The sequence below is a fragment of the Haliaeetus albicilla genome, chromosome 11 (genome assembly GCF_947461875.1).
Source record: "Haliaeetus albicilla chromosome 11, bHalAlb1.1, whole genome shotgun sequence".
Classification (NCBI taxonomy): Eukaryota; Metazoa; Chordata; class Aves; order Accipitriformes; family Accipitridae; genus Haliaeetus; species Haliaeetus albicilla.
The window spans coordinates 15473542-15496866 of NC_091493.1; the positions used below are offsets into that span (position 1 = coordinate 15473542).

At 36.6% G+C, this 23325-nt stretch overlaps 1 protein-coding gene across 50 annotated transcripts in view; it reads left to right on the plus strand.

Moving 5' to 3' along the window:
- The window catches only part of KCNMA1 (potassium calcium-activated channel subfamily M alpha 1), a 528098-nt gene that overhangs the window by 430386 nt on the left and 74387 nt on the right, over positions 1-23325 (plus strand). For 17 of the 50 annotated variants that reach the window (XM_069796228.1, XM_069796227.1, XM_069796226.1 and 14 more), the window contains one exon: positions 20333-20626. The exons of the other annotated variants lie outside the window; for them this stretch is intronic. In XM_069796228.1, coding sequence (XP_069652329.1) covers positions 20333-20626 — 294 coding nt within the window. The remainder of the gene's footprint in view (positions 1-20332; positions 20627-23325) is intronic. 50 annotated transcript variants of the gene reach the window in all.

Sequence of the window (23325 nt, forward strand, 5' to 3'; positions counted from 1 at the left end):
CCCAGGCATATCTAATTCAGCTTGTGAGAAAACATGCTTTGGCATGCTCTGATAGTTCTGAGAAGCTTTATGTGAAGACTTTGACTTTGGTGAATATCAGAGATGTCCGGAGACAAAAGGCAAGACTAATTATTGCTATATTTTGAATTCAGGGCTCAGCCCAAACTCCTAGCCGTATTATGTGGAAAGAAAGACCATGCTAAGACAAGCTGGAGAAAGCTTAATTTTTGAAAGTAGCCAGAGTATATACCTACCTGTGTGCCAAGCCCAGTTTAGAACGATATATTCCATCTGATCTTCTAGTGGCATTGTGTGGTTTATGCTGAACAGACAAGTTAGCTGCTGAGTCTTTCTCAAAGGACCTAAAATCATATTCTGCAAGATTAGGTGAACATTTTGGGTAGCTTGCGTAAGGATGCCTGTTGAACCAAGGTTGGTACACTGTGCTGATATGCCTGGCAGTGTGGTTTAACAAGTTAAGTCAAGGAAAACTAGCTTCTTCATTGACCTGTGCTCCTTAGGGCAGTGTAGACTCTGCCTGTATGTCTTTACAACTTAAAAAACCAAATTCTATAATGGGAGTTGAAATGACATGTCACTTACTGATTTAGCCAGAGAGAAGAATGCATAACACACACACACTGGTCAGTGTATCTAAAACTCATCAGTTGTATAACTGTGCTTGGGCTTTTCTAAATGACTTGACTATTAAGTCCTGGATTCCTAAATTACTGGCTGAAAAGACAGCATAGTCTCTATTTCTCCCAGAATGCAAGAGCTGTGTCCTCTGCTTTCTACAGAACAAAACTAACCTACTACTTCTCTAGCCCTGCTGAAGTAGCCAGGACAACAAGAAATACTCGCTTTTATGGATGAGCTAAGGTGCAGTAAGGGCCTGTATGTGCCTTGTCAAAGGACAGCTTTCAGTGCTAGAATTTTATTTTCACCCTTCAGCAACAATGGTTTCCCTTTTATAGGGTGCATATACCACCTTGTGGTGGCTAGAGACTTTGAGATTCTCAAATGAGCTATAAATATGATCCCATTTACGTTATATTTATAATACTCTGAATAGGAAAAGATGAGGTACTACCACTGCTCTCTCCCACTACACACCTTTTCTGAGCTGTGAGAATTCTGTTGTGGCCACAGGAGGGATGGACACTCATTTGCTCTGAAATTCTTACCTTTACATAAACTGCATGAACACCTTTTCTTTAATATAACCCACTGATCCCTCTGTGGCCACACTGTCTCATCTTTGTCCTGCACAAAAAGCCAATAGCACACCTTTAATGTTTTGAGGAAGAAGAAATTGAAGGAGTAAATAAGCAATGAGGTCTGCTTGGAAAGGACAGACAGGTGTTGCCCCTTAGGGATGACATCATAAGGTCATAAGCAAGTGATTATAATCAGATCGTTATGATTTTTACAGCTCACTTCTGTGGGATGATCCCACCTCTGTATACTGGAGAATGATATAGCATTATGTTCTGTAGCCTGTTTTTTTGTTGTGGGTTGGTTTTTTTTTTTGTAAAAAAGATCAATGGAAATGGGACATTAAAATGAGACATAGTGCCAAATAAATTCCTGTTAATTCAAAGCCACAGAGAATATAAATAATAAGCCTGTGAAACATGCTGTGGGTGATATACTGATTTATGTAAAACTAGTTCCAAATATTGTTCTTTCTTTTAAGGTGACAGATTTTTACTTCAGTTATATCAATTCCCATGTATTCAGGGTGGTGTTCCTGAGAATTGGCATGGCTATGATGTTTCTTCTAAATACCTCTATAAGACTGCATGTGTCCCCTTTCAAAATACTGAAAATAATGTAAAAATGGACACCTGTGTATATTTTAGTGTTCAGTTTTGCCGACAAAATACTAGGTAACTCAGTTAAGATATGAGTCCAATACAGCTGGAAAAAAAGTCAGGCATATACATCTTAAAGTAGTCTATGTTGCTACTGGGTAATGAAGAAAAAAACCCTTACCTTCCTTAGCCGCCTTCTCAGAATGAACTACGGTCAAGAAAGCTGCTGTTACCAAAACAGGCCAATGGGGTTTTGAAGCACATAAAACCAGACAATGGAACAATTGCAAAAGAAAATACCAGTGTGGGAGATTCCTGTGCTCTTCTATAGAGGTTCTCTGGTATAGCCATTGACATGAAGTCAAATGGTTGCCATATTTGCAGCCAGCTCTATAGCCTGTGGTACTGGCAAATCGGAAGCCAGACACCATGAGATCTGCTTTTCTGAGAATGAAAATCTCCTAATTACGCTTCCACTTTCAAGCTTAGTTTATATTTGCAATTCAGCCTAACCTACTTTCTTTCCATCTTCTTCTCCTTGTGGCAGTTGTACAAAGATGCATGCAGGTGTTTCCACTAAAGAAGATAGGATGAATTGACAATATATGCAATCACAGTCTTAACTAGCATTCAAGAACTGCTTACTGGAACAGTGGTTCCACTGAACCAACCCTTTGATTCTATCTTTTTCTCACTCTTGATGTGCAGAGCTTCAGGTGATCTTCTTGATGCAACTGTATGTTTTTCTGTGTAGCTAACATAGAGATAGAAGCAGTGATGAGAATAGGCTGGTATATGCCCTCCTGACATTCCAAGTATCTATTCCATCATTTTTTTTCTTGTGTATGAACGCACTGGGACTTTTGTATTTCCTTTTCAAACACTGAATGGACGACGTTAATTACAGGGCGGGGGGTAACATGAAACAATAGGTATTTTACAAGAGGTGGCTTAAGTCAAGACTTTAAACTGAAAGAGGGTAGATTTAGATTAGATACAAGGAGGAAGTTCTTCACTGTGAGGTAGTGAGGCACTGGAATAGGTTGCCCAGAGAAGTTGTGGATGCTCCATCCCTGGAAGTGTTCAAGGCCAGGTTGGATGGGGTTTTGGTCAACCTGGTCTAGTGGAAGGTGTCCCTGCCCATGGCAGGGGGGTTGGAACTGGATGATTTTTAAGGTCCATTCCAACCTAGACCATTCTATGATTCTATGATAAGTATGTAGTTTGACTCTAACACTCAAAAAAGGAATCCCCTTCATTGTTCTATATTTTGATAGAACTTGAGTGCTGCTAAATTATTTAGCTTCTTTTGGGTATAATATGAACATGTAGATGAATACTGAGATGTAGAAATGCAAGACTAGAAAAAAACCAAAACAACCCTCCAAACCAAGCTGTTCCTTTCCAGATGCTAGAATGGTAAAAGTGAGACAATCTGACTTGTTAGTCATGACCAGAAAATAAAAATAATGAAGCACATGCCTTTTCAGATGAGTTTTGTGATGTAGCATATACCACTAGTCTGATGAGAGGGATCTCTGCCCAATTTGTGATGTCTGTAACAAGGAGATGAACTCTCACATCACCATGGAATGAAGGCAGTGCTAAGTTTAGCAACAAAGCTTTTGAAGAATTGGGAAGGTGGGGGAGGGAGAGATCAAGAAGTCTGCATTTAATTCCTTTAGGCCTTTACATTGAGTAGCGATTCTTGCCAGGGTCACAGGGAAGAGACTAGTGAGTGGCTTGCTTTGATGGTGACAAGCTAGAAAAGATGCTGTCTGCATCCTGTGGAGTGAATTAGCAGAGGGTCTTATGCAAGGTGACATGGAAATTATGTTTGCATTTTTAGTTCCTGAGTGTGGCTGGTTGTCATGAAACTCACCATGACAGTTTCTTACCACCAGGCAGCAGATTCTTCCTGTTACCTCCTTGGTGTGGGACAGATGCTAGCCGGTTAGGTCTCCTTCTCTACTGTTTCCGAGCTATTTCAAGCGACAGATGCCAGGGCTGGCTCGGTTTCAGCTTGAGCATTTCTGTCATAGCCCTGCCTTGAGCCCAAATTCTGACCTTTACTATATGAAATAAAGTATTTATGAACAAACAGTGGCTTGATCCAGAGCAGGCTTAGAGCAAATGTCAAGTGTCAAGTCAGTCTCCTGCCTCCCTATACCACCTGCATTAGGAACCTGGATTAGACCCTAGACTACAGCACTGACTGCCTTAGGCTTTATGGGTCTGGAGAGACATAACTTATTAACAAAGAGTTATTAAATTTTTATCAGTTTTATAACACGATGTAAATGCCTTCTATGAATCTACATTGTATTCATTATCATTTAAAACGTTAATTAAGTCAAAGTTGCATTTAATTCAGTTCTAAATGTGCCTTTGGGAGGAAGCTTTTAAAAACAGCTGCAGGATCGAGAAGCTCATTGATGCTGGGAAGTTGTTAGTACCACTTTTCAGGATAGGTCCCCCAAGTTGATTGCCATTTTGAGTCTTAGCTAATTTGTGTTGATGTTATTGGGCAAGGTCTCAAATTAATATTGAACCAGTAACAGCAGAAAGCTATCAGCTCATGCTAATCACAGATACACTTTGATGCATAATCTGTGTTCTTTTCAAATTGCTTCCAAACTAAAATGAACAGTTGATTTGTAAAGCCTATACTTCTCATACTCCTGTATTATAAATTTTTTTTCATTTGATAACCTTATTGGTTAGCTTCTTTTATAATTCAGGGAAAAATATGTTCACTCATTTGGAATATTGTCCTTCAGATTCATAGAAAAAGAAGTCCTCTGGCCTAGGTCGTCTACATTTCTAGTGATCTGAAGTTATTGTAATATATAGAAGGAGGTGCTTATTGAAATATATAACAGACCGCGATGTAGTATCAATGTATAAAGTGGAATACAGTTTATTACTAAAAAAAAACTAGAATAAAAGCCCTCCAAACCAAGTTAAAATGCACTTGGCTTGCATTATGTATGGGAGTTTTATTGCTTTTGATGCATTTTGATGTAAAAACAGGAGAAAGAAGGAAAAAAATCAAGCACAGTGTTTCCACCATCTGATTATTCCATTGAGACCCCTAGCATATTTTATATATGCATACCTTTAATCAGGTAAGTAGTCACATTAGCTATAGTGTGACCACTAATGTACATACTACGTGATTCATACTTCTATAACTGGAGCCAGAAGCAACCAACCTAATGCTTACCAAAGCTAGGAGAGTCCATTAAATTAGAACCAGAGATCTTAAGATTTTATCAAGTTCAGTGTAGGTCCAGCAGAGTGGTCCAGCCCTCAGCCTGGGAGCCAGAAGCAACTTGCGAGACAATTTTTTCTGGTTCATCGTATTTTCTACTAAGTACCTAGAACATTTCCAGGTATTTGTAGATACCAGGATACATAACCTTGTGATTTTTTTATGTGCTACATGAAAAGAGGAGGTTGTTGTTACAGAAGTCCATATGTGGTCATTGAAGTGCCACAGAACAAGCACCCATCCTGTATCGTTGCTTTGATTGAGGTTATAGTAGACAGGAGGGAGTTGAACAGATGAGGAAAAGTTTTAATTTATTCTTAAGAAATCATAGATCTATTTATTTTAGTATGTAACTTCTTAAATATGTCGATAATATACTTTAAAATAGGTTAAAGTTCAGTCGTTGTACTTTTACTGTTTGAGACTATTCACCAGCTTTTGTTAACATTCCTTTTTATAATACAGTGATGCAGCTTTCCTTGTGATATTTTACATATTACTGAATGCTGTAATGCTGTGATTCACTTATTATCAATGACTTTAGGAAACATAGTGTGTGCTACCTCACGCACACATGCTTCACTGATCACATCTTGTTAGCACAGTACAATTATTGTGAAAAGGAAGGGTGGAAAAAGCATTATTACTGTGTAAGATGTGGTCAGTGTCATCTGGTTAAAAATTCATGTGGATGTTTTAGTGTGACTTGAAATTCTACGTAGGCAAATGTGAAACAAAAACGGTGCAAGGCAAAGGTCCCAATCTCAACTGTGCCCCTGACTTACTACATGAATATAGTTCTTTATCCACCCAAAGACTGAGAATACTGTATTCTCAATATATTATATTACATTTTGTGCTAAGAAGTGCTTTTAGATCCTTACATTGTGAAGTACTGAATACAAGCCTGGGTATCCTTTTGACATAGTGATTCCCCTGCAGAGGCCAATTTTCGTGTCTTCTGATCTTTGCTGAAGGAGGTCACAGGTAGACGGCAAGGAGGAGAGAAAAGAAGGAATGGGGAAATTACTAGAACTGCCTTGCTGCTGTCTAATTCAGGGAGGTTTTGAAAGGGGATACTATCTAAGGGCATGAATAGCTTCTGTTTATCTGCATCAGCAGAGAAGAATCTCTTTTTAGATTTCTGGAAAAGAAAATTAAAAATCTTCTGCAGTTTTTAGCTGCTTCTTAACTTTAATTGGAATGCAGACCTTGTTTACTGTGAAGAACTGCTGAGGGAAATCCAAAAAATCATTATAGTGTCTTTGATCTTTGTCATGCAATTTCCTTTGTTCGTTCTTGCATAAAAGATTTTGCTTGTACTAAACATGTTGCTTTCTCCATTCCCATGTTCCTGACATTATCTTCACTCTCTAACTCAGTGGTGTTACGTGTTGTCTGACACGGCATGTCTGACAGTATGGAGAGAGATTTTACATCACCATAGCTATGCTATGGAGGAAGACTGGCAACAAGAAATGGAGGTTCCATTCTTGAGCAAACGCTTGCCAGAATGGACTAGCAGGTGTGCTATCTAGCAATGTAGATGGTTTACTCTACAACTAGCCCCTCTTCTATAGTACTTACATGATTCCATATGGGACATATTGCTTGGACTTCTAGTAAAAATGCAAGTTGTGACATATGGACAACAACTCAGAAGTCAAGATAAACATTTGCCTAGCTTATAAAGTTTCATCAGCTAATAGAACTAAGATTCTTCTAGCAAAGAATAAAAACAATTACAGGTTTTGAGCCTAATGTAGAGATGATGCTTATTCCTGTTCCATGAGCAATGTGAGGTAAAATCCACAGCTGCAAACTGATAGTGTGTTTCATTAACAGGCATTTGTCCAGTGATTTTTTTAGTCGTTTATCTCTATTAGAATTATTCCTGATCTACCAAAACATGCAAGGACTGTCAGGTTCTCTGTGATCAGTCAATCACAAGATGGGTGGCAGCAAAGAAGTGATACAGTATTTATTCAGAATTGCAGGGTGTGAAAATGAATATAATTCACATGATGAAGCAGCAGAAGGGTGAAAAGAAGTGAGATGCACCGCTGAACAGAACAGGATGTACTTTTCTGGCTTCCACTACATAGTGTCCTTTACAACATACGGGAAACATTTCCCAAATTTTCAGATGACATGCTAATATTTCTCACTAATAATGGAATTGGACTTATAGCCATGCTTGCATCTTGTCTTGTTTTTGACATGAAATACTGCTTTTTTACTTGGTTCTGAACAAAGCCAGCAAACTTTCCAATGTCAGGGCAAGCGACAAAATAGCAAAATACATTTTACTAACTCTTGGATGCTAAGAACTGCTTTTGATTTTCCACAGAAAAATATTTATCCTACTGTGTGAGGTTATGCATTTTCAGAGTGCTATTCAAATTAAATTTTAATTGTTGACAAATGATATTTTTTGTAAATTGAGACATGAAAATGTAATTTTTGTTTCATTTTATGTACAAAAAATCTGCTGAAAATTAAATCCGTTTTCATTTGGTAAAGATCTAAATTTTTCCATAGTTCTTAAATGCTGGATTTTTTTCCACCAAGAGCTTGTGTTCCATAGAAGATTTGTCCAAGAAAAAAAATGAGTGTGTGTGTGTATAAAAAGCATTTCATTGTGTATATTTTGATTGTTTCTATTCAAGAGTCTCACTGCCCTGGGTGACAAGGTATACCTTATTGATTTCTTCATTCAGACAAAGGAGAAAATACGAGAGAACAGTAGACTTGGGACAGATGTCAGTCTCAGCACAGATTCTGTGGTGATAATTGTAATGCAAGGATCTGCAGAGACTAGAATCAGTAATGTAATCCTAACTGTTTGATGGGATCCTTCCATAAAAGAAGGCAAATTTACAGGCATCTTACACTTTGAAGAGTTATGTGACTCAGCAAAAGCCTTTGTGTTTGAAAGAGAAGTAAATGAACACAAAATTTACAGTAACAAGGAAGACTCAAGCCAAGGATCTGTGATTGTGTAGTCTAGATTTGTCTGATATTACATCAGTCTGAAATTCTGTAAGAGCAGGAACTGACATTCTTTTAACCCATTGGTACCAGATCCTTCTGTGTGTTGATTTATGTAATATGAATTCTGTGCCGTATCTGTGCACTTCAATACACCATTATTGTATAATTCTGCTATTCTTGGAACTCCCTACACTTAAATTTGCCTCTTTTCAAGCATGGGATTATTTTAATTTTTGTTTCAGATCTCCCCTGTGATCACTACCACGTTATTTTTTATTATAGCATGGTCTATGGATTTTTTTTTTTTCTTTCCTTTCTGAATAATTCCTGAAAATACTATCTCCTACTTGAATGAAAGTGCATACTCTGGTTTTGGCTTCAGGATTTCTAGTGTTATCATGTCTAGTGGCTGATCAAGCTTTAATGGTCTTTTTGATTGGCTGATTGAATCTTTGAATGCTGCAGCTCATTCATCCATCCACAGCTCTACTGGTATTTCTCCTGCTAAATAGACAGCTAAGCTCTTGTTTTGCATCTAAAATTGTAGCTTGAGGGAATGCAATAATTGTATCTTTAGGCTCATATATTCAGCCTCAATATTCAAGCCCCACATATTCCTCAAGAAATATCCTGAAGTTGTCCCTTGGGTCCCACAGATTTCCTCAGTAGTATCTTTGAGTTCTGCCCATGAGGAATATAAAATAAGTGAAAATATGCATTTGTTTTTAATCTGCCTTTAGCATATGAGTCTTTTGTCTGCCTCTTCTTTCTCCTCAAGCAGGACAAAATAAAATCCTCAGAGGTAGAGCTCCAAGCAATTCGCTTTTGGAAGATGACTTTCTTGACAGCTGTCAGTGTCCCCTGAGCACAGGATTTCTGGATGCTTTAAGTATCTGACTCTCAAAACATCTGGCAGGAACACTATTTCCAAATATATTGACATCCTGTGGCATTTGTGGTTGTTATAGTTACTTTCAGGGTAGTAACTGACCTGTAAATCTTATGAAACCTTATATATCAATTTTCTCTTTGTTGGAGAGTTCCTCCTCCTCTAGGTGATTGTGAACTTCATTGTGAAATTGGTGTGATAATTATAACAGAAATGCTGGCAGTTCAGTGGTTTCCTGCAGAATTTTCTTTTTTTTTTCTTTTATCAGTCGTCTTTCCTCCTTATCATGCTACCTGCTTTGAAAATGAATATCATTTGTATTTAATTTTATACTCACAGAGAATAAGTGATTTCCCTGGTATAACACTGAGCACACCAAGCATTCTGCAGGACATAGCTAAGCAACCCGAGCGGCTAATCTAACACTTTGACTATCCTCTCAAAAATTCTCCATTGCCTTCTTTCCTCTCCTCTTTTTTCAGCGCATTGTGTAGTAACAGTGACGGTGCTGCTGTTAGGCTGCCTTTGCTTTCTCTGGTAGTGTCCGTATTCTCATCAGGCCTTGGTTAATGAAACCAGAAGTACGTAGCACAATGCATTTACCTTTGATGAAGTTTTCTTTCTAAAACTATTCCTCGTCATGGGTTGTGGTCTCTTTGCGTGATCTGCCTGATCCTTGTCTTGAACTAAGCAAGCTTGACACTTCTGTGTAGCGTTAGTAACAAAGTGAAAAATAAAAGGACAAAACATACTTAATTTTTTTTTTTTTTTTTTTAAAGCTGGCTATCAATTTAGTTTGGTAGAATCAGTATTATTTGCTTGCTTTCTCAGTTGTTAGTCTGCATACTTTTATACTGTTACAGTTTGTCTTATGTGAAGTGAAAGTGAGATGGCATGTATTTCCCTCTTAAAACAATTCTGAATAGTTCAACCCTAACTTCTGCATGTATTTCAGTGTTACCGGTGCAGTATTTCTGAGTATTAGGGAAATAAACAGAGGGAATTTGTAACAGTAATTTTTTTTTTATTTTGTGCCAAGGTACGTTGATCCTATTTAGGTTTTATTTGAAAAATATGATCCTTGCTAAATACATCTATCCTTTTGAGTATGCTTTCTGTTAGAGATCAAAACACTGTTGTAAGTAACATTATTATTAATCATCACCACTGGATTTCTTAGCTTATGCTTTATTTTCTGCCCTTATGAAATTGCCAGGCCTTGCTTCCCCATAGCAATAGATTTCATCCAAACTACTGTATGCTTTGACAGAGATGTAAGCTTTAATTCTTTTCGGGTTCTTTTGCAGATACAGTCAGAGGTAGACATTGCATTTCCATTTCTTTTTTTTTTTTTTTTTTAATTGTTATTGTTGTGTTATTTTACTTTCTTTGTGTTGCCATTCTTTACCTAGAAATTACGTGCTATACTTCCCTAATTTTCCATACCAATGAATTATATTCCATCTCCATTTTCGCTATCGCCATTTTTGCTATTATTTTATAGATTTAATCTCATTTATTTATATCTTGGTTGTTTTTTATATTAGTATATTTACCAGGTGATACTGTTTTTTTGGATACATTTGTTCAGAGAAAAACAGAGTTTTACAAGAATGGAGTACATTGTAGAACTCACTAAAGTAGGGAGCACTTAGAAAAAAAAAAATACACTGATTTCTTAGTATCATGAAGTGTATTTAACTGTATATCTGTAAGTGATAAAACTAGCATATGTAACAATAGGCTTTTTAATACAACAGGTTCAATCTGTTTGATTAATTTGGATGTTTACCCTGTGACTTACACTACTTTGCATAAGAGAATTGGTTTGTCAACAATTAACATTCCCCGATTTTATGAAAGCCATACCTCAGGTAATAGAGTATTGTTAAACTGCAACCAATGTGCTAAAAATCTGTCTTCTGGCAATATCATTTCTATGTATAAGAGCAGCTGGGAAATACTGTTCTATACTTAGGCATAGTTTTGAAGACAGAAAAACAGTGCTGGGGCTTGAAACTCCCTGTAACCAGCAGGTGGTGGTGCTGGCTTAGAAATAAGTAGAGACTGAAAGGCCTCCAACTTCTTTATGTATTGATTTTGTGAGGAAACAATTTTATTTTAAAAAAAAAAAAAAATCTAATATTCCAGGTGGCTCATTTTAATTGTATAGAAGTGTTTCTGAATAGGTACATACAGTGTAAGCACTTGTATATAAAACCAGTGTGTATGTAAGCATGCACAGCATTTTTTACTTAGTTTACATATGAAAATTATATTATGACCTCACAGGTAATAGTCATGTGAAGACCTCCATCCCAGAGAAATATTACAGCTGAACCTGAAAGAGTATTGGGGATCACTGAGCCTAATCCTATTAACATTTACTAAATGGAGGTTTTTCCACTGATGTGGATGAAAGCTAGATAAGACTGAAGATAAGAAAGCTAGAGTTAAATGTCAAGATTTCAATTCTTATTGTTCAGACACACAGACACTTCTACACCCTTTTGTACAAGGGTAAACAACAGCCAAAAGGGAAAAGAAATTTAATGCCACCGAAGTTTAAAAAGTAAAAAAAAAAAAAAAATTCCAATTTCTTGGTGGCATATTAACCACCTAGTAAAAAAGAAAACCTGAGCAATGTCCTCTAAATTGTGTGTTTCAGAGGTAAGACAACTTGCTGGGAAGCAGAAGAATTTAAAAAAAAAAAAGTCTTAGAAGTTAAGAATACAGTCCCCTAGATTTATAATAAGTTTATGAAAATCTCTTCTTTACTCAACACTGCTGTACTGGCAGGGAAATGGGCACAGGGACCTAGTATGTCTTCTTCAGGAAATGTGTTAATGAAAACACCTTCATCACAAATTTATTTTTAAACTTGTCTTGAGCAGGGTAGAAAAAAGGTTATTTCAGTTTAAAATTTCAGGATATGCATGTTGGAATTACACTGGAAATATGTATTTTTAAGATGTTGAGATAAACTGGCACTTTGAACTGGAAAACAAAGTAATAATTCTAATTAGATTTCTGCAGGCTGAAATCTACCCTTCCCAATGTTCTCGGGAAGGAAACAGTTGCAGCAAGACCTAGCTGAAATTTGTGGAGTCCTGCTCCAAAGAAGTTGGCATATCCCTTTCCTATGCACTGAAATACTCTTTTTTCCTGAGGAACACAATCTATGCAGTAAATATACAAGATTTCTAATCCCAGGGAGCAGAGCAATGACCAAGGACTCCTGTGCTTACTTTTTCACTTAGTTACTTCTAGGCGTTGTATATTTTCCCACTGAATTTGATGGAGCTAAGGGAGTGTAAACAGCAAAGTGTTCATAAGCACAATGGTGACTGTCCTTTCAGTTTTGGGTTTGGTTTTTCTTAGTTTTTTTTTTAATAGAAGCCTATTTTTTGTCCACATAGAGAACTTCACTGGTTTTAGCAGTGACTGATCAGATTGTGAGTGTATTCAATCACAAAGGGGAAAATTCCTTTACTTTGTAAAAACAGGACAGATTCCTCCTACAGTTTGGCAGAACTACATAAATACAGTCTACCCTCGCCAGTGCTGCAACTTCTCCTTCTGTATCCCTTACAGTTGGTGTAAAAATCCTCTCTGAAGCAATAGGACAAAGGACAATACACTTTGGATTGCTATGTATTGAGACAAGCATGGTCTATGACAATGCACTGAATTTAGAACTGTAGGTGTGGAAATACTACAATTTGCTGTGTATTGCTACTCTTAAAGAGCATGCCCCCAAAGATGTGCCTTTTGGCTTTACATGTCATGCCTTGGGGAACTGTCAAAGGACCACTGATAAGGAAATCAGTGGCCTTTAATCACACTATTTTTTTAAGGAAGGAAAAAAGAAACAGAAATAAAAACGATGTTACAGTTATTTGATGTTAAAGAGATACACTTTCAGGTCTAATAAAAACAAAAAAACCAAAACAACCAAACACTGTAATAACAACTTACTTTTATCACATATGCATGTGATATGTTTTTATGGAATGTAATTCCAAATGTACTTTCCAAACAGCAATAGCAACCTCACCATCTTATACCAGGTAGATCTGAGAAAATTATTGATTAGCAGCCACATTTTCAGATAATTTGGTCACTTGAGTCTTAGCAAGAGCTATAAGTAAGGAACTCCATTAAAAGGGAATTGACTGCAAGTGAGCAACCCAAGGCTGTGTAACAAATCAGTGGTAGAACTAAATCCCAGTGAAGAGATTCCCAGTCTTCTGTTTGTAGGCATAGGATCATCAGGTAGTCTATTAAAAAGTTAACATGTGGCTTTGAGCAATCCTTTTGTACTTTGCTTCTGCTAGACGCAGCAGCTGGAGCTCTAAAATTGGAGTTCATAGCTGTTTGTGACACAGTAGGACACACAGGGTCTGAACAGCTCTTTTCTGACATGTAGGGGTAATGTTTTGCTGCTGCTCCTCCTCTGTGTTCAGATAGCAAAACAGCTTGTCATAGTGAAATAACATAATTTAAAATTTAACTTGGAGAATATTTACACTCACCATACCTGATGAGAAACTTTGAGTTTCCTTATTCTCCAAAGCGCACTCTCAAAAGACAAAGTCAATTCCCTTCACTTTGATGTTTGTCTGGAGAATAGACCCCTGTGAACACAGACCATGTTATGTTTTAAGTTCTACAATTTAGACACATCTTCCTTTCTTCACTCTTTCCCAAAATAAACTTTACTTTACCCAAATAGTATTCTGTGTGGGTACAACATGTGGAGAAGTCAACTGGACAATTAAATGGACGGGGAAAAAAATGTCCCCTGACCTAATGCCTTTTTTTTTTTAAAACTTTTCATTGGACAGTTTTCCAAAAAAAATATAATTATTTGAATAAACAATTACAGAGTGAATCATAAATTAAAAAGGCAATGGAGAATGGAGACTAAAAATCAAGAGAAATGTATGAGGGAATAATAAAATCTGAATCAGAAAATATGTTCAAGGTTCAGTGGACCTCTGACAGTCTAAATATAAATTAGGATTTGATTAGGAATTAAAGTAGCTTTTTTCTACTGTGCACATTTGTCAGGGGAAAGGGAAGATGATTGTTACATATAGTGTCACTTTGTGTGTATGCTTCTGTATAAGAACAAGAAACCAGGTCCATGAAATCTGAAGCCTTTCTTCTCCAAGCCATTTGTAAAATTCTGTATATATGGGAAAGGCTTTCTTGCTGCCCCATTTTATCAGCTTGCACCCTGAAGTATGAGATATGAACAGCTCCTAATCTAAAGTCCACTGAAGTCAATGTAAGCGTTTTCTCACTTTTTCACTTACTTTCTCTGACTTTAGTGTTCTTTAGATCAACTACAATTTGAACAGCCTAAAACCTCTGTAAAGCATTTGTAATAATTATGCTCTTGAATTAAACTGGAAGAGGAAAAAAAAATAAATCAAAGCTCTACAGTAAACATAGGGGGTTGCTCTACCCCTACAAATAAATCAAAGTAAAACCATACCCTGGACTTTTTTTCACCAAAGGATTCAAGTTAAGTTCCCTGGGTTTCCAAACACCTTTGCATTCTATCTTTCATTCTATATACACGTGTAACCCTAAAAGCTCAGGAACTTAAAGTTTATCATGGTTTCACAGGATATCAGAGCAGCCGTCTAGAATATGTAACAGGATCCAGCCTAGCAACATTCCATATTTTCTATTAACTGTCTTTTTACAGCATTCATGGAAAAGCAAAGGTGAGGAATATATCTGTAGCTGAGTTTCAATCCTTTATGTGTGAGGAGAATTAAGACTGAAAGACTGTGTATTATTTATATAAAATTTAAGCATTGGATGCCAATAGAAGAAAAAAAAAGTAGAGCAATGCATTTGTCATTCAATTTTATGTGCCTTTAGCCAGAAGGTGCAAGCCTGGGACAAAAAGGGAAATTAAAAAAAAAAAAAAAAAGGAGGAAAAAAGGTGTTTCTTGGGCTGCAGCTTTTCAAAGAGAATGTCTCATGTAAGCACCATTCAGTATTTGTAAAATGTTCTGAGATGATGTGTTCTTGACATTCTGGGTTCTTGATGTTTTCTTATCTGCTTCACATGGCACACACTGCAACTAAAAGCCAGCAAGCCTCACCTGCTTTTCTAATGGTACTAGTATGTAAAGATACGCAGCATATCTGTTTCTCTTTGTATAAAAAAAAGCAATGAAATACATTTCCCTGAGTTTGTAATGCACATAGAAACCAAAACAGTGATCCTGTTTCATTTGAATTACCATTTCAGACACCAAGCAAACACTGCTCTGGAGTGTCTAAAATTAACGTTCTTGTCTCTCATCAAGCACCTTTGCATTGTAGTTTCTAGTCAATGATTTCATTACATCTATTACCATCAAAAAATCAAGCAAGTTTGTAAAATAAATAGTTCATTGGCATAAAGTGATTTTTAAAGGGAATGAATAATATTTTTTCCCAACAAATAACGAATGTTCCAATTAAACCATATTTCAGTACTATGCTAAATTCCAACCCCAACTGATTGGGCACATTTTCTTTTTTGAAACTACCTTTGATAAGAAATGCATTACAAACTCATCAGTTTAGCTTCCTGTTAACAAAGAGACAGCAGCCGTCTGGATTATTCTAGATCCGCAGTGAAACTGCCACACTATGTATGCTCAAACTAAAGCTGTGCAAGTTTGACAAGGGGCAGATGAATCCAGGAGTTATTGTGCAGGGGTTTAAGTCTATGCGGCAGCTGACGGTTGAAATAATCATCTATACATCGCTCTGAGCTAGATGGGGAAAGGTTGAAGCTGTATATTTTCAACATATCTAGCCTAATGGTTAATCTGTTGTCTTGTACAGGGGGTGCTGGGTGGAATCACAGCAATAGCTGACAGTTTGGAGGAATTGCTGTGGGTATTTTCAGTTGCCTGATTCACAAAGTGGTAGGTAGCAAAGTCTAAACAGGCTTGTCATTGAGAGAGGGAAGTCATGCTCACTGTCACTCCCATCAAAAGAACTCTGGTAGCCAAAAGCTCAATCAACATATTGATTATTTGCATTTAGTAATACAGACCTGCAGCTTGTCTTCACCCACCACATGAAAGCTGAGCTTTATGGAAGACACACCAGATTGCAGAATGGTGATTGCTCCTTTGGAGGTCAGCTGGGAAGATGCTTAGGAGGAAAAGAACAGTTAAGCTGGGGGAGAAATAAAACATTTTTTCAAACCAAGATAGTTTAACTGTTAAAAACACTCTTTATGCTTCTTGTACTGGATCTGGCATATCTGCACAGTGACATGGCATTACTCACTACAGAGACTAAGGGGGTGCAGTATGAATTAGACTGAAACAAAAATGAAGTATCTGCAAGTGACAGCTCTGGCTGATGGCTGACTGTGAAGGAAAACACTGTGCTAGCGTCTGGCGAAAAACGGTGCTGAAAGCCTAGCAGCTGATAGAGATGGGGGAGGAAAGGAGCAGTGGGTATCGGTGGTGGTTGTTTAGAATGTCTGGTTTTGGTCAGGATATTTTTTCTCCTTTAAAACACATTTTCATCTTCCCTTCCAGGCAAATCATGCTGAAGCCAGTTTCAGCCATTTTGTTGAAAGCACTGTACTGGTATTCTGCCTTGTTACATTTAAATTAAAACTCAGCCCAGTTTTAAGTTATGGCAAGTGTATGCTAACAAAGAATAAATAGAGATTGCCATAGGCATTAGATTAACTACACTGGTTGTTTTAAAAATGTTCAGGGAGTTGCAGATTGCATTTCAAATTATCTTCATTATAATAAATAAAATATATAGAAATAGAAACAGGCATGATTCCCTAATGCAGTCTGTAGGCAAGTGTATATTCATTGAGCTTGAAAGGGAGTTCTTCAGGGTGGAAGGAAGGAATAGGAATGTATGCAGCTTTGAAATACCTTTACATAAATTGCATTAATATCTCACATTTTATAGACATTATTTTTTATCTGTCTAATGTTGGCAGGTTTCTTGGGCAAATTCTGAACAGCATTTACCAAAAGCAGGTAGTGTTCACCCATGGTGCAATTAGGAAATACTACAGAAAACGTGGAATTTCTTACTCTTACTGTACTCTCATCCACTTCCGTATTGTTTGCCAGTCTCAAAAAGCTATTCAAAATTTGCTCTCAAAAAGACCAGTAAGTGTCTCTATTCTTAGTTAACAATAATAATGCCTGATGGATACATGACAAGTGTCCTGAATTGTTCCAATAAGTTTGGCAGAATGCAGGCAGCACACTCGCCCTGTGACCATTTGCATTGAAAATAAAGGCATATGTCATAACAGATAAAGAGAAACTGATCTAACTATGACTAGAAAATAGTCGTCTTTTAGTAGACTTGCTGGTGCTAAACTCATCACATACTTGGAAGCGAACCCTTGTGGGTTTGGAGGTTGTGGTTTAACATTGCACAGTGGTACAACAAGTTACCCCAACCCAGACAGTTTGGTTGCCAAACCTAGTGAGACAGTGACAGTATGTAAGGATGTATTTAGTTCCATATAATTAACAGCAATCTTTGTTTCCCAAATACGTTTTCTGTGGAAATCAGCCCACGTAGTGGTGCAAGCACCCAAACAGATTTTTAAGAAATTATTAATAAAAAGAAACTACCTTTGCTGAATAACAGAATGCTATAAAAGACATAAGTGTTTTAGGTTCTGCACATTATAGTATGTATCTGCAGAAGTGATGGTGTTGGCCTGTATTTCTCACCTAGTTGTATAATACTGCTTAATCTGAAAGCACAGCAATATCCTGTGTTCAAAATTGCACCTCTGTGCTTGCACATATAGTTCCATGTGTATCCTGACATGCTTGTGTTTGTGGCACAGTGTGCGTGTACAACTTGACAGGCTATTTAGACTAAAAATAACCCACTTCACTCTTCTAGGATAAAAAATATATAATTGTATTAGAAGAATGGAGAAAGAGATAATTGTCTCTACCAAAGATAGGTTATTCAGATACTATACTGTAATACTGTAATCCTCAGTTTTCAAGATTGAGTAAAAAGACATGAGCCTGTTGGAGTCAGAAAGAAACTTGTCCTATGAATGAGGTATTTCATAGTCACCCACTGTAGGTCTTACATTTTCATCTGAAGCAGCTGAGCTCATGTCAGAGGCAGGAGGTTAAAGGTCATGGGATGAAACTGGTGGTTAGAACTTTTAAATCTGGAATAATTTGACAAAAAAATGGCAACTCTTATCCCCATTGTTTAATGTTTTGCTCTTCAGTGGTAGTAGCTATCCACACTGTTGGAAATAAGGGGAAGTAGGATGTGTTTTAAGCAGCTCAGTCTGCCTTCATGCTGAACAAGATCATGTGATGCTATTAAATATGATGCCAAGCTCAAGCTATTAAGCTGTACCGAAAGACAAGGTATTTTAGTTCTGGCTCATGCTGTGCCACAGCACGCACAAAATCTTGGGAAAGCTTGCTTATGTCTGCATGGAATGTGCCATAAGGTATACACTGTTATGGAAGTTTAGTGCTTAATAATCAGGTCTGGTATCTGAAATCATCACTTATTGAACTCCAGAAATGACTGTAGAAAGATTATGATGTTTCTTAAACAACTTGATTGGAGGGTAGATAAGCATTATTAATAGATTTTGGTCTTCTTCCATTGTATGTGAAGATATTTTGATGCAGGAATGTAGATTTGTAAAGATTCTTTCCAATATTACTGTCTGTAGTTTAAAAATAGAACCAAATCGATGCATTTCAAAGTGTTCAAATACATGCTTGATCAGTGACTTGTGTAGGGAGATAGGTCTCTGCAAATATATTTTATCATCTTAAAATTGTTTCACTGGAGGAATATCAAAGATAGAAGTAAAAGATTTGACAAAACCCCAGTAACTCCAAGGTAAGATTGATAATTTTCAAGTAATGTATCCAATGTGATACACAGAATTTTTTGTGGCAGTTTTGCTAACCAAAGATATATACTATCCAATGATTTAAAATCTATGTGAACTCTCGTGAGTATGCATTATTATCATTATACTTTAAATGTTACTACTATTAGCGAAGAGCAGAATAACGTTGTGAGTTAGACTAGTTCTATTCTCACTGATGTTTCTATCCACCTCAGTCAGAGTAGTAGCAAGCCATCAATTCAGAGATCTTTGAATGTGAAAGGGTACTTTGTCACCAAACAGTTGAACTTTGTTAAAAACTACATTCAAATGACTTGTAATGCACATGTAATCACCTTTTTTTTGTGAGAGAGACAGATTTTGAGCTTGAACACAAATGGCAAACATGTGGATGCTCTTTATGTATCTTTCCTGTTGCTAGACAGTGTTTCTAGCTGATGGTAAACTAGGCAAAGATGCCAAAAAACATGCCAAACTCCTCAAATAATTTGGAGCTACTGTCTACTCAAAGTTCTCCGTGGAAACTTTAAGGCAATTGAAACATATGGAAATAATGCTGCAAGATTATCAGTCCATAAACTACTCCCTACCTAACCTCCTCACCTCATAATCCATAACAGAATATAAAATCTTAGTGGCTCGGTAATGTACCTTCTTCTCTGTAATATACTCCTTCAGAATGAAACAAGCATTAGGAGAAGATCATTACTGCATATTTTTACCAGAAAAACATTTTATTATTGTCTTTTACAGAGGATGGCATTTTTATTAGAGGTATTAATATGGGGTTTTTGTTTAATTAGCTTTGATATATTAGAAATGGAAGACTAAGAATCACAGTTTCAAGCTAAATCCATATTTAGGAAATTAAATTTATTAGCTTTCTTTTCAGAGGTGCTATGTGTGACCTCCTGAAATTTACAGTATTCAGCACTTCTGAATACCTAACAACTTTTACATAGGTTCCTAAACATCACTTTAATTCCATAAGTATGCTTGCACAATTTTGAAGTGTTGACCTTACTTTTTTTCTATGATTCCTTATTTATTTTAATAGCAGCAGAGTGCTCTACCTCCCCTGTCATTTTCAGTAGATTCGAAGGAATAAATATCGTCCACAGCTAGTAAATCTCAAAACCTTTATCAACATGTGGGAAATAAGTGTTGCCTCAGACACACTTACCCTAGGATGGGATTATTGCTTAAAGATGATAATATTGTGGAATAATCCTTTTATAAATATTCTTTTATAACAAGCCATTTTTAGAAAAAAAACTTAAGAAACCTGCAGGTATAAACATTTATTTCAGCTGTAGAAACTGATACTTTAAGCTTTAAAGTCTGTAATTCCACTTAGTATCAAAATTGATTCATGAGCCTGTGGTTTGAAATAATTTTTAATACAAAGACATTAATTTAAATTTTTTCTTATTATTTAGAAGTAAAGAATGCAGCTAGACCAAGTTGCCCAAAATGTTCATATCAATTCAAGAATGCAACTACTAAGGCATTGGTTGGTGCCAAGTCCACTGAAGGAATCCCGGAACCTGTTCCACTTGTTAATAACCGTAAAGGGAGCCTCTTCCTACCCAACAACCCCTCGCTGCTGCATCTTAACTTATTGAGTTCTGTTGAACAAGGAAAATCTACGTACTGTAGATTGCAAAGGGCACTCACCTTGCCTGTAAAATACCGCTACCACTCCCAAAAGCCTGGGTTGAACCAAGATCTCCGTAGGTAGCCCCATAGTTGGATGCATAAGGCAATATAGATTGGTTTGTGCATGGTTTTGCAGTCTGTTTTCAATGTGACTATGACATTACTAATGCTCTGTTAAGTGCTTACAGATGTGGGTTTCTCCAGATGTGGTGATTAATAAGTTAATCGAGATAGCTAGTCAACTAATGTTTCTGGGTGGTTTGTGCTTTACCTTTCATATGGTTTTTTTGCTCTGAAGCATTTATGTGCTAGGAAGAATGAGTTTACCAGGTATTCCAGTCTGTGTGATGTTCAGTAACATAGATGTTATTTCAAATTCCAGCTCTTTCTGGGGTCTAAAAAACAGTGTCTGTAAACTGTTCTGCTAGTGACCTGGGAGAGCCAGTAAAGGAGACAGATTTATTTAAAAAACAGTAACAAAATAACAAAGAAAAAAGTTATGAACTTGTCCACTGTTTCTGAATGACATTCCCTTTATTTTGCTTAAAAAATGAGATGAGGATAAAAGTCAAGTAATATGTTGTTACAGATGTTCAGCTCCACATTAGGGCTGTTAAAATTACCAGCACATCTTAAATCAATTCATGGAACATTGTCTGGAGGTTATGTCATTGAAATAATGAATTCTCTTTACTCAAGAATAAGCAAACATGTTAAAACATCAGTGTAACTTTAAATTAAACTCCAGCATAAACTGGAGCATCTGAAGCCTCATTAGACTCGCCTGACATTTTTCTAGCACTGAGTCTTCCTGAACTGCAAAACTGTTAGATTCTCTGCCTATTAGGCAAGTGAGCACTGGGTTGTTACAACAGTACATTAAGTATTATACTTAGGGATGTGCTATAAAATTATGTGTCCAATTCTTGAACTTGCAATTTTCATGAAAGCTGGTAAAGAAAGTCTGCATAATATAATATGACTGTATTTTAATACAAGTCCTGTAGCATAAAGACATCAAGAATACTAAAAATGGGGACTCATTAACAAAAGCGCTAAGTCAAACATACATCATCAGAGTTGAGCTGTCATAGATCACAGCCCATTATTCAAATATGGTTGTCTTTCATAAGAACAAGCAAATTTAAGGCTCTCTTTTAAATTAATGCAGACACAGGAACCATGAAACTAAAATGATATTTTATGGCTTTACTAAAAATTTTGCTAGGTCTGTTTCTTTAAATATGCAGGAAATTGATAAGAGTATCTGAAGGTCAATAATTAAATATGTTTTATGTCCTACTTTCAACTAAGAAGCCACTTGTGAGTTATCATTGCAACACTTTTGGGAATGAAGCCATAGGTAATGGTGTCCGTTATATACCATTCACATATTTCAACTTCATGGATTCCCTTCCCCCATTCTTATGGAGCTGTGTTTCTAAACTGCAGATGCCCTGTAAACTCTGCACACAGATTTCAGTGAAAAACAAAACCTTGTTTGGATGTGATGTGATTAAGATAGATCACCTTTCATTGCTGCAATGAGAATAAATGGCGTCCTTGCTTAAGCAAGGCATTGCTTTAGCAACAAATTGAGATCCCTCAGAAGGCTCTGCTAACAGGTATTAACTAGTGAGCCACATTAACCTTGGGCTTCCCAGGCAATTGGTGACAGTAACATAGCTTGAATATGACAAGCACGTATCAAAAGAGGGAGCTTGTTTTTTGTAGGTGCAGAACCAAAAGTAAGTGCAGATTGCTAGAAATCTAGTTCTAGAAATGGTTACTCTGGATGACTACTAGTAAGATTCTGTTTTTTAATTGGACAGCAGGGTAGTATCACCTGGCAGCACTGGAGAACACAAATGTTGGACCATATACTAGAAAAGATCCCTATTGTACTAACTTTCAGTATTTGAAAGGATCAGATGGGAGTCTTATTAGCTAGCTTGAAAACTTGGGAAAGTACTCTTTTTTTAATAGTGTTTTCTGTTGTTTGTAGAAATATTTCTGGCTATAATATGATCTACAATTGACTTGTGTTAATGTACGATTTTGCACATGGTCCTGATGGCTATATATCTTCCTTAAACTGTTTAAATTGTGTAACAATATGCTTTACTTATGGTGCAAAACTGAATCTCTTGACAAACGTTCTGTAACCCCATGGTAGCAGATTAAATTAAGTGAAATTTAGAATTTTTACTACCAAGAGAGCAAAACATATTAGTTGTAGCTGGTTTCTGGAAGGAACATTTTGCGTGGTTCTTGTTCCTTTGATCTTTTAATTAGTGGAATCATCAGATTGGAACTGAATATTTATATCCTATAAAGAACAAGAGAGCACAGTGTATATCTTGAAAGCAACCTATTGTCTGTGTGGAAAAGCATGTGAATAACTTTTTGATAGACAAGATTAAAACAAGACTAGGCCATTTCCAAGAGAGTGATTTGCAGAGGGTGTTCTGAAATGCACACATACTTGCATTTTGTTATAATCAGAAATAGAAAGATATTACTAACAAAATAATTCTGTGCATATTCACTTCATGTTACAAATAGCTAAATACCGAAGTGATCTAGTTTAATCCAAACAAACTGTCACAGAAAGGAAATTTCAATTTGTATATTTTTGAGAATTTTCTATGCGCTTATTTATCTCTCAGCCAAACAAAGACTGGTACTTGACTAATCATCAATAAGCATTTCCACTATAGGACTCTGACTTGGAAAAAAAAGTCAAATGAGAAGGAAATGGCTTTGTCTTTGG